This window comes from Gorilla gorilla, chromosome 6 (genome assembly GCF_029281585.2).
Source record: "Gorilla gorilla gorilla isolate KB3781 chromosome 6, NHGRI_mGorGor1-v2.1_pri, whole genome shotgun sequence".
In the NCBI taxonomy this organism is placed as follows: domain Eukaryota; kingdom Metazoa; phylum Chordata; class Mammalia; order Primates; family Hominidae; genus Gorilla; species Gorilla gorilla.
The window spans coordinates 64,144,027-64,158,302 of NC_073230.2; the positions used below are offsets into that span (position 1 = coordinate 64,144,027).

Here is a 14,276-nt window from a genome sequence, read left to right on the forward strand (position 1 = left end):
TGTGTGTATGGTGTTTTTTAATTTTTTCCTCACTTGCTTTCTTTTCTTTTCCTTTCTTTCTCTTTCTTTCTTTCTCCTGCCTCCCTCCCTTCCTCCTTTCTTTCTCCTTCCTTCCCTCCTTTCTTTCTCCTGCCTCCCTCCCTTCCTCCTTTCTTTCTCCTTCCTTCCTTCCCCTCCCTTTCTTTCTCTCTCTTTCTCTTTCTTTCGCGACAGGACGTCGTGTGTTTGCCCAGGCTGGAGTGCAGTGGCACGATCATAGTTCACTACAGCCTCCACCTCCTGAACTCAAGCGATCCTTCTGCCTCAGTCTCCAGTGTAGCTGGCACCACAGACGTGCTCCTCCATGCCCAGCTAATTTAAAAATGTTTTTGCACAGTGAGGGCTCGCTATGTTGCCCAGGTTGGTCTCGAACTCCTGGCCTCAAGAGATCTCCGGCCTCAGCCTCCCAAAGTGCTGGGATGACAGGCGTGAGCTATTGCGTCCGGCCCCAGAATGCACTTGTTAAAGCGTTGTGGGGCTTTTTGAAATGACAATATATTCATATACTACAAAATTTAAAAGACATTGGCGGGGTGGGGTGGGGGTAAACCCACTGCCACTGCCCCGCCCCAGGCCCTGGATTCCCCTAGGCACAGTGTTACTCTTTCCTTGTGGAGTTTTCCCTGATCATTGAAGTTATGCCCTTGTCCCTTCTGCACCCGCGCTTCTGGGCACCGAGCTCCTCCCGCTGAAGTGATCGGCTTGCACTGACTGCGCTTGGGCTTCGCGCTTTCCCGCAGCGGCCGGGCCTTGGCGCCTGGACGCCCCGCCGACCCCCGCGGCCGCGCGCCCTGCTCCCCCTGGCGGCCGCGCCCCGCACTGCAGTGGCCGCGTTGGGGCCCGGCCGGGGGAGGGGTCGCGCGGCGGCGGCGTCAGCGGCGGCGCCCGGGCGGTGGGAGCCGAGGCGCCGAGCAAGATGGCGGCGCGAGTGCTGCGCGCCCGCGGAGCGGCCTGGACCGGCGGCCTCCTGCAGCGGGCGGCCCCCTGCAGCCTCCTGCCCAGGCTCCGGTGAGCAGCGCCGCCCTTTCCGGGAGGTGCCGGGGAGGGGCCGCCGCGAGGCGGAGGGCGCGGGTTTCCCGGCGCCGGTCTCCGCCCCGGCCCTGTCCCCAGCGCGGGTGGCTGCCCGGCCTCGGGGCGGTGGGGCCGGAGCTGGGGTGGGGCCGGAGCTGGGGCGGGGTCGGGGCGTCCTCGGGCTCAAGGTCACGGCGGGGACGGGCCGCCCCGCGGCTCCACCCTCGCCCGGGAAGGCCCCCGAGGCTCGGCCCGGAGGCCACATCCTCCCCGCGGCGCTGGCCCGGCCTGCAGGGCCCTGACCGCCGCGACCCGTGGCCAGGGCCAGGGACAGCGCGCGCCTGAGGCCACAGGCCCCGGACGCCGTCTGCTGGGTCCTCGCCGGAGGCTGTTCCAAGCCTGAGTGGCTGCGTCTGCCGAGGACGTTGGTGACCCTGGTCTCTGAGGTGCCGTGAGTAGGGAATAAAAGAGTAAAGCATTGTCCCGGGCCAGCTCTCCGCGGAGGGTAGGGGAAGTTAGAGCTTGGAGGAGGTCAAATCACTTAACGTCTTGGAGTTGAAATTTAAAGCCGGCCGTGGATCTAAAAGTACTTAGAGTTATCAGCACTAAGTTCAGGCTTGGGGCTCTTGTTTAAACTTTTTTTTTTTTTCTAACTTCAGTGGATTGGACGTTTGGTTGTCCAAATTCATCACCTTGATATTTGCATGTGCTGTTTTCCACATTCAAACAGCAAAGCCTATCCTGACTTACCCAGAATTGCTTTCTCGTATTCATTGCTTTGGGTAGTTTAAATTACCTGAGGAACTGTGTGTTAAACTCGCCATGGGCCAGGGAGGTTTCAGTAACATGGTTTATTATTATTATTGTTGTTGTTTATTTATTTATATTTTTGAGACGGAGTTTTGCTCTCGTTGCCCCGGCTGAAGTGCAACGGCACGATCTTGTCTCACTGCAACCTCCGCCTCCCGGGTTCAAGTAATTCTCCTGCCTCATCCTCCCAAGTAGCTGGGATTACAGGCATGCACCACCACACCCGGCTAATTTTTGTATTTTTAGTAGAGACGGGGTTTCACCATGTTGGTCAGGCTGATCTCGAACTCCTGACCTCAGGTGATCCACCTGCCGCGGCCTCCCAAAGTGCAGGGATTACAGTCGTGAGTCACCAGGCGCGGCCTGATCTTTTTAAAAAGATGAGTCTGACTTGGGAGAGGGGGCAGAATTAAGGGTAGTGGCCAGCTGAGTGGACGCTGGCACTGAGTTGAGAGTTTGCTGAGAGCTGTTCTGCCAAAATGTGAGTGCCTACCACGTGCCAGGCAGGCACTGTTGACTGTTGAGAGACATCAGTGAATAAGGCGTCCAAGGCCATCCGGAGCTTACCAGTAATTCAGGAGGGCTGGGGAAGAAGAATTCAGAGCAGTTTAGGACCTGGTAAAGTTTGTGAAGGCTGTGTGCTATTCAAGTGGAAAAGCAAATAGACAGTTGGCAGTATGACTCCTCAAAGGAGGTGTCTGGGCTACAGGTAACATTTAGGAGTTGTCAGTATATAGGAATGCTAAATGTTAATAGACACATGGATTTCATTATACTGTTTCGTATTTGATTTACGTTTTTCGTAATAAAGCCTGGACGCAGTGACTCACACTTGTAATCCCTGCACTTTGGAAGGTTGCGGCAGGAGGACTGCTTGAGCCCAGGAGTTTGAGACCAGCCTGGGCAACATAGTGGAACTCTGTCCCTAATAATAAATAAGTACATAAATAAAAATTTGTATAATGAAACTTTTTTTAAACCATAGGAAGCCGGGTGCAGTGGCTCAGGCTGTAATCCCAGCACTTTGGGAGGCCGAGCTGGGCTGATCGCTTGAGCTCAGGAGTTCGGGACCATCCCAGGCAACATGACAAAACACATCTCTACAAAAAATACAAAAATTAGCCCGGCATGGTAGCACACGCCTGTAGTCCCAGCTACTTGGTAGGCTGAGGTGGGAGTATGGCTTGAACCTGGGAGGTGGAGGTTGCAGTGAGCCGAGATCATGCCACTGCGTTCCAGCCTAGGTGACAGAGCCAGACCCTGTCTCCAAAATAAAACAAACAAAAAAACAAAAAACCATAGGAATGTGTGAGATTGCTTGAGGCGAGAGTGTGGAGAGAGAAGGGGCTGCAAAGCAAGCCCTGGGATGTGCAGCGTATATAGGCTGAATGTAGGAGGGGGAGCTGGCAAGCTCGTTGTTATGTGGCAGTGGCCAGGAGGAGGGAGGGAGTGCCATCCGCTGCCAAAGCGTTAGGTAAAATGACAGAAGAAAACAGGATTTGCTGAATGAGTTTCAGCAAGGGAGAAGGGCGTCCTCCCGGGAGCCTCATCCCTGCCTGTACATTAGCCAGCGCATTTCACTTAGTGCTGCTCAGCAGCAAGCTTGGAATTCCCAGCCGCTTCCTGGACATTGCATGAGTGTCTCACAGGTGCTCAAAACACTGCTGTACCCAGGATTTAACTCCTCTTCCTTCTACGAAGCTTGCTTTTCTTTGGTTCTTCTTCTCCAGTCATGAAACATTTTCCATGTGGTGGCCCAGGCCGGACACCAGATGGTCTTCCCCAAGCCCATCCCTCTTTTTCCCGCCATCTATCATTTACCAAATCTGTCAGTTCTGCCTCTAGTATGTCTTGAATCCACCCTCTCCATCTTCACTGCCCTAGCTCAACCCTCAGCAATACTCGTCTGGATTCCTACGAAGAGTGTGGGCTCGAACCTGTTAGTGAAGGGGATGACTAAAGAATTTTTTTTTTTCCTTGGAGATAGTCTTGCCCTGTTGCCCAGGCTGGAGTTTAATGGCATGACCACGGCTCACTGCAGCCTTGACCTTCCGGACTTAAGGGATCTTCCCACCTCAGCCTCCCAAGTAGCTGGGACTACAGGCCCACACCACCATGCCCAGCTATTATTTATTTATTTAATTTATTTATTTGAGACAGAGTGTCACTCTGTTGCCCAGGCTGGAGTTCAGTGGCGTGATCTCGGCTCACTGCAACCTCCACCTTCTGGGTTCAAGCAGTTCTCCTGTCTCAGCTACCTGAGCAGCTGGGACTTACAGGCGTGCACCACCACGCCTGGATAATTTTTGTATTTTTAGTAGAGATGGGGTTTCTCCATGTTGCCCAGGCTAGTCTCAAACTCCTGACCTCAAGTGATCCTCCCACCACGGCCTCCCAAAGTGCTGGCATTACAGGGATGAATCACCACACCCGGCTGCTAATTTTTAATTTTTTTGTAGAGAAGGGGGTCTTGCTATGTTCCCCAGGCTAGTCTCAAACTCCTGGCCTCAAGCAGTCCTCCCACCCTCTGCCTGCCAAAGTACTAGGATTATAGGTGTGAGACATTGTGCCCAGCCACACGTCTAAAGAATTCTAAGCGGACATTTTCCTAGTAGAAAGATCTCTATGACACAAACCTTGACTGGTTCCTAATCCCTCCTCCCTGTCTGCCCCCATTCCCCTACCCACAAGAGCAATGAAAGACATTTTGGGGAGAACTGGGGATATTTTAATAGGGAGTGGATATTAGATATGATGGAATAATTGTTTTTCTCAGATGTGATGATAGCATTGTAGTTCTGTCATTGTGTTTTGGAGATACATGCTGAAGGATTTACGGGAGAAGTATCATTATGTCCAAACTCTACTTTCTTTTTCTTTTTTTTTCCTGAGACAGAGTCTCGCTCTGTCACCCAGGCCGGAGTGCAGTGGGGTGATCTCGGCTCGCTGCAACCTCTGCCTCCCGGGTTCAAGTGATTCTCCTGTCTCAGCCTCCCGATTAGCTGGGACTACAGGTGTGCGCCACCACAACCAGCTAATTTTTTTGTATTTTTAATAGAGATGGGGTTTCACCATTTGGCCAGGATGGTCTCGATTTCCTGACCTCGTGATCTGCCCGCCTTTGCCTGCTTTGGTCTCCCAAAGTGGTGGGATTATAGGCGTGAGCCACTGCGCCCAGCCCAAAACTCTACTTTCAAATGGTTCAGTAGAAATTAAAAAGCAAATATAGGGCCGGGTGTGGTGGTTCACACCTGTAATCCTAGCACTGTAGGAGGCCAAGGCTGATGGATCACATGAGGCCAGAAGCTCAAGACCAGTGTGGACAACGTGATGAAACCCTGTCTCTACTAAAACTACAACATTTAGCAGGGTAACTACAACATTTAGCAGGGTGTGATGGTGCAGGGCTGTAGTCCCAGCTATACAGGTGGCTGAAGCAAGGTAATTGCTCGAGCGCAGGAGGTGGAGGCTGAAGTGAGCCGAGATCGCGCCACTGCCCTCCAGCTGACATGAGAGAACAAGGCCCTGTCTGAAAAAAAAAAAGAAAAAAGAAATTAAAAAGCAAATATATAGAGAGAAAAACTTTTAATGGTAAAATGTTCATTTTTAAAATCTAGATGCAGGGCAGAGAAGTCTTGACATGTTTAAACTCCTCTGGGTTTGAAGTTTCTGGAAATGAAAGGTGTGGGAACAGGTCTCTGGAGCAGCAGTGTGGAAGACGGGTACTGGGGCTGGACGGAGTGTGGTGGTGGGGAGGGGAGTCAGGGAGCTGCTGCTTTAAGGCAGGAGTCTTCTTGGCATGGGTCTGTCAACCTCTTCTCTCCCCCGGGCCTGTGCTTCCAAATGCTGGTGCTGTTTGCACACTTGTGGCTTTGGCCATCACTGGTTCTGCTTAGAATCTCCCTTCCATGGGTATCTACCTGACCATCTGTTCCTCTTCTTTCCAGTCTTCCACTCAACAGGTACTTCGTTAGAGCTGGCCCCCAGGCTGCCCTTACCCATGCCACAACAGCTACCTACTTCCTTGTGTCATCATTGAAGAGCTTGTCTGTTTGAGTTGTGATCGTGTTTGTCTGTCTGCCCTCACCAGCAAACTGAGCTCCCGTGAAGTCAGGGCCAGGTTCATCTGTGCATCGTCAGTGGCTGACAGGTGTAGTGCACAGTCTGTAAATAACAGTGATCATATTGCCGGGCGCGGTGGCTCACGCCTGTAATCCCAGGACTTTGGGAGGCCGAGGTGGGCAAATCACAAGGTCAGGAGATCGAGACCATCCTGGCTAACATGGTGAAACCCTGTCTCTACTAAAAATACAAAAAATTAGCCGGGCGTGGTGGCGGGCGCCTGTAGTCCCAGCTACTCGGGAGGCTGAGGCAGGAGAATGGCGTGAACCCGGGAGGCTGAACTTGCAGTGAGCCGAGATCACACCACTGCACTCCAGCCTGGGCAACGGAGCGAGACTCTGTCTCAAAAAAAAAAAAAAAAAAAATGATCATATGAATGAAGCGCGGTGTGCTCCTGCTGCCTCATCCTGTGGTCTCAGCGTTAAGTCCTTTCCCTTCTTCAGTTTCTTCTTCCCCACCTGATCAGCACCCACGAGCTTCTTTTGAATGCACTCCTTTCTCTTCATCCCCACTGCCATCTTAACCCCAGACCATCTAGTGAGTATTTATTGAGTGCCTTCTGCATACGTGGTGCTGCTGGGCATGGCAGCCAGGGTGCCCAGGAAGCATGTTCCTGGCCTTCGTTGCTGCAGCCATATACCACGCTCCTGCCAGGCTGCTTTTGACACTTAGATTTTTTTTTTTTTTTTTGAAACGGAGTCTTGCACTCTCGCCCAGGCTGGAGAGCAGTGGCGTGATCTTGGCTCACTGCAACGTCCGCCTCCCAGGTTCAAGTGATTCTCCTACCTCAGCCTCCCGAGTAGCTGGGACTACAGGTGTCCACCACCACACCTGGCCATTTTTTTTGTATTTTTTAGTAGAGACAGGGTTTGGCCATGTTGCCCAGGCTGGTCTTGAATTCCTGACCCCAGATGATCCACCCACCTCAGCCTCTCAAAGTGCTGGGATTACAGGAATGAGGCACTGCGCTCGTCCGACACTTATATTTTTTTTGAAAACTTGACAGCATCTCACCCTACACAGGATAAAGTCGCCCTCGCCTCGCCCTCACGGTCCTCCCACATGCTCTTCTGCCTTGCTAAACAGCTTGCCATTCCAGACATATGCCATTCAGTGTCATGACTCCATGTCCCTGTACATGTTGTTCCCATTGACTGGAATTAGCACCTGCCTTCTCCACATGTCTTGCTTGCCCTCCAAAACAGAGCCAGAATGCCCCTACTGGAGTCCCTCCTGTGCCTCCCAGGCCAAGCTGATGGTGGGTTCACTTGAGCTCTTGCAGTGTATGTCTAACTTTACAGCATCTGTGGCCGCTCTGGCTGTTTACTGATAGGTTTTTCCTGTGAGACTGAATAGGCTTGGCATCTGGTTTATCTTTGTATCCATAGAGCCCGGCATAGAATGCTGACTCGATTTCAAGTCTAGTGTTTTGTATAGTGCACCCTTCCTTATCCTCTGGAAAGTGCCCCCTACCATCTTGGCGATTGTCGCTGTCAGTTAAGAACCCAGGCCCAAGCCAGATCTTATCATTTGGGCAGCCGTCGGCATAGCTGCGACTCGAATGACTAGATGGGTTGGGCATATTAGGCAGCTTTGGTCACCTGACACTCAAAGATTTCAGTTTGACGGTTGGGGGTAGTACTGGGCTGGCTTGTTTTTCATTTGTCAAGATGATTGCTGCCCAAGTTCACAAGCAAATGCCACTCAGGTTCTTTTGTGTGTGCTGTGTTGATTTAGTCTCACCCCCTGCTCTGCATTTTTCAGTTACTAGCATTGTCACATCCCTTACCTCATTGTACCCACCCAAAGGGGAATCCCTTTGGTATTATTATTTGTTTGTTTGTTTTAGAGGTGGTCTTGCTCTGTTGCCTAGGCTGGAGTACAGTGCATGATCATAGCTCACTACAGCATTGAACTCGTGGGCTCAAGCGATCCTCCTGCCTCAGGTTCCTGGGTAGCTAGGACCATAAGCACGAGCCACCATGCCCAGCTACTCTTTTTATTTTTTTTTGTAGAGACAGGGTCTTCCTATGCTGCCCAGGCTGACTTTGGTGTTTCTGAGATATGAAATAAATGCTCAGTTGGGGTGATTTTTATTTCAAAGGCATCCTTTATTAGTGAAAATATTATCTGTCTATAAATATACATAATATATGTTTGCCTCTGTATTTCTGGAAGGATATACATAAAACTATTAGTAGTCATTGCTTTAGTATTTCTTATTTTAAGTGAAACTCCCTAGTCAGTATTTTTAGACACTTTTTATTATATCCCTTTCTTAATTGTTCATAATTGTTATTCCTAAGCTTTTACAATTTATTTAACAAAAAAAATTGTAGACACAATTTCTGTTTAATGAACTTAAAATCTAAAATAAACACAGAAATTGGCTGGGCACAGTGGCTCACACCTATAATTCCAGCACTTTGGGAGGCCGAGGCAGGCGGATCACCTGAGGTCAGGGGTTCAAGACCAGCCTGGCCAACATGGCGAAAACCCACCTCTACTAAAAATACAAAAATTAGATGGGTGTGGTGGTGGGCGCCGCTAGTCTCAACTGCTTAGGAGGCTGAGGCAGGAGAATCACTTGAACCCAGGAGGCGGAGGTTGCAGTGAGCTGAGATTGTGCCATTATTGCCCTCCAGCCTGGGCAACAGAGCAAGACTCTGTCTCAAAAAAAAAAAAAAGAACATACAGAAATTACATAGTCCCATAAACAAATCTTAAAACTTTCTACTTTGTGTATCACTAATTTTATATGGTTGCCTTAAAGTAATGGGTAAGTTTCTTTTTTCTTTTTCTTTTTCTTTTTTTTTTTTTTTTTGAGACAGAGTTTCACTCTTGTTGCCCAGGCTGGAGTGTAGTGGCGTGATCTCGGCCCACTACACCCTGCACCTCCCGGGTTCAAGCAATTCTCCTGCCTCAGCCTCGTGAGTAGCTGGGATTACAGGCATGCGCCACCATGCCTGGCTAATTTTATATTTTTAGTAGAGACGGGGTTTCTCCATGTTGGTCAGTCTGGTCTCCCGACCTCAGGTGATCCACCCGCCTCCTTGGCCTCCCAAAGTGCTGGGATTACAGGCATGAGCCACTGTGCCCAGCCCATGATATTATTAAACAGATATCCCTAAATGTAGTGTACGTAAAACACTTCAAACTAATTGACAAAATGTGCTTTCATTTTTATTGGAATATAGCTGGGTGTGGTGGTTCACACCTATAATCCCAGGACTTTGGGAAGCTGAGGCAGGCAGATCACTTGAGCTCAGAAATTCAAGACCAACCTGGGCAGCATGGTGAAACCCTGTCTCTACAAAAAAAATACAAAAATTAGTTGGATGTGGTGCTGGGCACCTGTAGTCCCAGCTACTTGGGAGGGGTTGAGACAGGAGGATAGCTTGAACCCGGGAGGTCGAGGCTACAGTGAGCCAAGATCACGCCACTGCATTCCAGCCTGAGTGACAAAGTGAGACCCTGTCTCAAAGAAAAAAAAAATACAGAAGAGAAAAGCACAATATAGACATTATATGGAGAAAGCTGTGTGTCTTTCCCCTCTATCCCTTTAAACCATTTTCTCAGGGAAACCACCATTAATGCTTTCTTAATTTTTAGGAATTTTTATATATAGTAAACACAAATTGGAAGCATCTTCAACTTACATCTGCAAATGCCACTTAATACTATATGTTTTTATCTTACTCACTTTCAAGAAAAATTGCATTTACTGGTATTGTTATTTTGCTTGTTTAAAGTGCGTTTGCTTCTTTTTAATCTTTGAAGGATGTGAAAACGTGCTTTTATATTTCTTTATAATTATTTATAGAGCACATTTTATTTTTAATTTAATTTATTTTATTTTATTATTATTACTTTTTTTGAGATTGAGTCTTGCTGTGTAGCCCAGGCTGGAGTGCAGTGGCACGACTTGGCTCACTGCAGTCTCCACCTCCTGGGTTCAAGCGATTCTCCTACCTCAGCCTCCTGAGTAGCTGGGATCACAGGCATGTGCCACCACACCCAGCTATCTTTTTTTTTTTTTTTGTAGTGTTAGTAGAGACAAGATTTCACCATGTTGGCCAGGCTGGTCTTGAACTCCTGACCTCAGGTGATCCACCTGCCTCGGCCTCCCAGAGAGCTGGGATTTAGAAGCGTGAGCCACCACTCCCGGCCAATATATTTGTATTTTTTATATTTGTAAGTTCACATCATTCAAAAACCTTTATATCTGGTTTCTACCTATTTGAGACAATATCCTATGAGTTGGTTTTTAAATTAAAAGAACATCATATTGGGGAGAAGTTTGCTCTGTAGTGTTTGTTCAAGAAAGCAGCAAACTAGGCTGAGCGCGGCAGCTCACGCTTGCAATCTCAGCACTCTGGGAGGCTGAGGCTGGCGGATCACTTAAGGCCAGGAATTCGAGACCAACCTGGCCAACATGATGAAACCCTGTCCCTACTAAAAATACAAAGATTAGCCGGATGTGGTGGCATGCACCTGTAGTCCCAGATAGTCAGGAGGCTGAGGTGGGAGAATTGCTGGAACCTGGGAGGCAGAGGTTGCAGTGAGCCGAGATTGCACTACTGCACTCCAGCAAGTGCAATGAGACCCTGCCTCAAAAATAAATAAATAAAGCAGCAAACTGATTTTTTAAGCAAAAAAAAAAAAAAAAAAGAAAAAAAGGCTGCCAGTATCATGTGAAATTTAGTGCCCTACTTCTAAAATACCGTTGCTGCATAAGAATAGGAATTTCTATTATTGTAGTATGAAATCCGTGTGTTCATTTCATGAAGTACTGGGGAATTTGCTCTCATGAGAGTTTTTCTTGTCCCTTGTTTAAATTCCTGGTCCCCCTTTTTAATACCTGGAGTTGCTCTCTCTTTTCCTCTTAATGTTTACCTGGTGGTATCTGGGTGCTTAAGCAAGTCTACCAAGCAGATTAGAAATACTGTTGTAGAAGGCTGGGCGCAGTGGCTCACGCCTGTAATCCCAGCACTTTGGGAGGCCGAGGCAGGAGGATCATGAGGTCAGGAGATCGAGACCATCCTGGCTAACACGGTGAAACCCCATCTCTACTAAAAATACGAAAAATTAGCCGGGTGTGGCAGCGGGCGCCTGTAGTCTCAGCTACTCAGGAGGCTGAGGCAGGAGAATGGTGTGAACCTGGGAGGCGGAGCTTGCAGTGAGCCAAGATCATGCCACTGTACTCCAGCCTGGGCGACAGAGCGAGACTCTGTCTTAAAAAAAAAAAAAAAAAAAAAAGGAATACTGTTGTAGAAAATCATCTAGTGTTTCTAAAGAGATCCCCAAGAAGAGGTTCACACTGGCCCATCAGCATCTGGACTTTTATGTCCAGAAGCACTAAGATTCTGGACATTTATGCTGGCCCTTTGGAATCCCAGTACATTACTCATCTAGGAAAAGGCAGAAAAGATCTATGTGTAGGTCAGTTAGAGAGCAAAAGTAGCTGGGCACGGTGGCTCATGCTTGAAATCTCAACACTTCAGGAGGCCAAGGCAGGAGGATCGCTTGAGGCCAGGAGTTCAAGGCCAGCCTGGGAAACCTGGCAAAACCCATTCTCTATAGAAAATACAAAAATTAACCAGGCATGGTGGTGTGCATATGTTGTCCCAGCTAATCTGGAGGCTGAGGTGGGGGAATCGTTTGAGCTCTGGGGGTCAAGACTGCAGTGAGCCGTGATCACACCAGTGGACTCCAGCCTGGGCAACAGAGTAAGACCCTGTCTCAAAAATAAAAAGAGAACAAAAGTATAAAGGGTATGCTGTGATAGACCTGGCCAGAGGTAAGATCACCAATTATAAAAGGGATTGTGCAGAAAGAAGGGGCAGGAATTCAGAAGGCTACCCTTCTGTATGATTCCATACATATGATGTTCTAGAAAAGGCAAAACTGAGGGAAAAGGAACACAGCAGTGGTTGCTAGAGATGGCGAGAGGGGTTGATTATAAAAGGATTAACTTCAAGGGGTGAAGAAACTGTTGTGATGCTGGTTGCATTACTTTAGGCATTTGTCAAAACTCAGTACTGTCTGCCAAAAAAGTACATTTTATTGTACATAGATGTGAAAAACCAAGAAGATGAAGGAAACGCTGTTTGTCATTTGATCATGGTTACATAAAGTTCAGAAGAGGGCTGAGCGCAGTGGCTCACACCTGTAATCCCAGCACTTTGGGAGGCCGAGGTGGGCAGATCACTTGAGGTCAGGGGTTGAAGACCAGCCTGGCTAACATGGCAAAACCCTGTTTCTACTAAAAATACAAAAATTAGCCGTGCACGGTGGCACACCATGTAGTCCCAGCTACTCAGGAGGCTGAGGCGGGAGAATCACTTGAACCTGGGAGGTGGAGGTTGCAGTCAGCTGAAATGGTGCCACTGCACTCCAGCCTGGCAACAGAGCGAGATTCTCTCAAAAAAGTGTGTGTGTGTGTGTGTGTGTGTGTGTGTGTGTGTGTGTGTGTGTGTAGAAATTGTTCAGATAGTTCAGAAGGTTATACAATGAAAAGAAAAAACGTTTACTCCCACCCCAGGCCCAGTCATGTTCCCCAGATGTCATCACTCTTTAACAGCTCACTCTGTACGTGTATATATAGTGCTGTTCTGTGCCGGCTTTTTTACAGAATTTATTTTGGAGATGTCAGCACATCAGTGCACATAAATCTACCTCATTCTTTTTATCGAGTGCATATTTTCTGACAGGGAGTATTTCCTAATTTATGTGACCAGTCTGCATTAATGGCTATTCAAATGGCCTATGCCAGGAGATAACTGGAAACAAGACAGCAATGAATATTTGTATGCATTCAACTTTGTGCACCTGTCTAAATATAGCTGGCCGTAGGACATAACCGCAAGTGTCATTATTGGGCTGAAGTCATACACAGTTTCCATTTTGATATGGATGATGCCACACTGCCCTCTTGGGAGGTCAACAAATTTGTATTCCTATTAGCTGGCATATGGGAGTTCAACATGCACATAGAAATTTGTGAAGTAGGGCCAATTGCAGTGGCTTACACCTATAATCCCAGCACTTTGAGAGGCTGAAGTGGGAGCATTGCTTGAGGCCAGGAGTTTGAGAACAACTTGGGCAACATAGCAAGACCCCATCTCTAGAAAAAATTGAAAAAAATTAACCATGCAAGATGACGTATGCCTCTAGTCCCAGCTTCTCAGGAGGCTGAGGTGGGACGATCACTTGAGCCCAGGAATTTGAGGCTACAGTGAACTACAGTGAGCTATCGCACCACCACACACCAGCCTGGGTGACAGGGCAAGACCCAGTCTCAAAAAAAGAAAGAAAAAATCCATGAGTTAAAGTATAGTTTGTGACTTGAGTCAAATTTATCCTCACTTTCTGAAAGCATTCACAATAGAAATTTAATTATAAGATGAAAATTAGCAAATTATGTGTTAATAAAGTTGGTATTCTGAGGTTTGTGGGGGCAGTTAAAAATTTTTTGATTTTTAAAGTTAATTTTTACAAATCTTGATTTTTTTTGGCCAGGCTCGGTAGCTCCTGCCTGTAATCCTAGCACTTTGGGAGGCTGAGGCAGGTGGATTGCCTGAGCTCAGGAGTTCATGACCAGCCTGGGCAACACAGTGAAACCCCATCTCTACTAAAATACAAAAAATTAGCTGGGCGTGGTGGTGTGTGTCTGTAATCCCAGTTACCCTAGAGGGTGAGGCAGGAGAATCGCTTGAACCTGGAAGGCGGAGGTTGCAGTGAGCCCAGATCGTGCCACTGCACTCCAGCTTGGGCGATAGAGCGAGACTCCATCTAAAAAAAAAAAAATTTTTTTGATTTTTAATTTACTTGAGGGGTAAATTTTTTTTAAAGAAAGAATGTATTTCATTTTCCTTGTATTTTAAAAATATTTTTATTGTGGTAAAACATATATACATAAAATTTGCCATTTAAACCATCTTAAGTGCATAATTCAGTGGCATTACTTATATTCACAATGTTGTACAATCATCACCACTATCTGTTTCCAAATCAAATAATATTTTTTAAATTGTGGCAAAATGTGCGTAATGTAAAATTCACCATTTTAACCATTTTTAAGCATACAGTTCAGTGGCATTAAGTAGATTCACATTTTGGGGAAACATCACTACCATTCATCTTGAGAATTTCTTCATCTTCCCAAACTGAAACTCCTTACCCCAACCTCCCCTTTCCTCACCTCCTGGCAACCTCCGTTCTGCTTTCTGTCTCTGTGGGTTTATCTACTCTAGGTATCCATGTATATTTTTTCTGTGTCAAAAATTGCTTTG

The 14,276-nt window shown here is 47.7% G+C and overlaps 1 protein-coding gene across 2 annotated transcripts in view; it reads left to right on the plus strand.

The window, feature by feature from the left end:
- The first annotated feature begins 890 nt into the window (after positions 1–890).
- NIPSNAP2 (nipsnap homolog 2) overlaps positions 891–14,276 on the plus strand; it is a 35,736-nt gene continuing 22,350 nt past the window's right edge. The window contains exon 1 of one of the 2 annotated variants that reach the window (XM_031007100.3): positions 891–1,047. In XM_031007100.3, coding sequence (XP_030862960.2) covers positions 956–1,047 — 92 coding nt within the window. In that variant the 5' untranslated portion in view covers positions 891–955. The remainder of the gene's footprint in view (positions 1,048–14,276) is intronic. The other variant, XM_055347116.2, reaches the window with a different exon arrangement.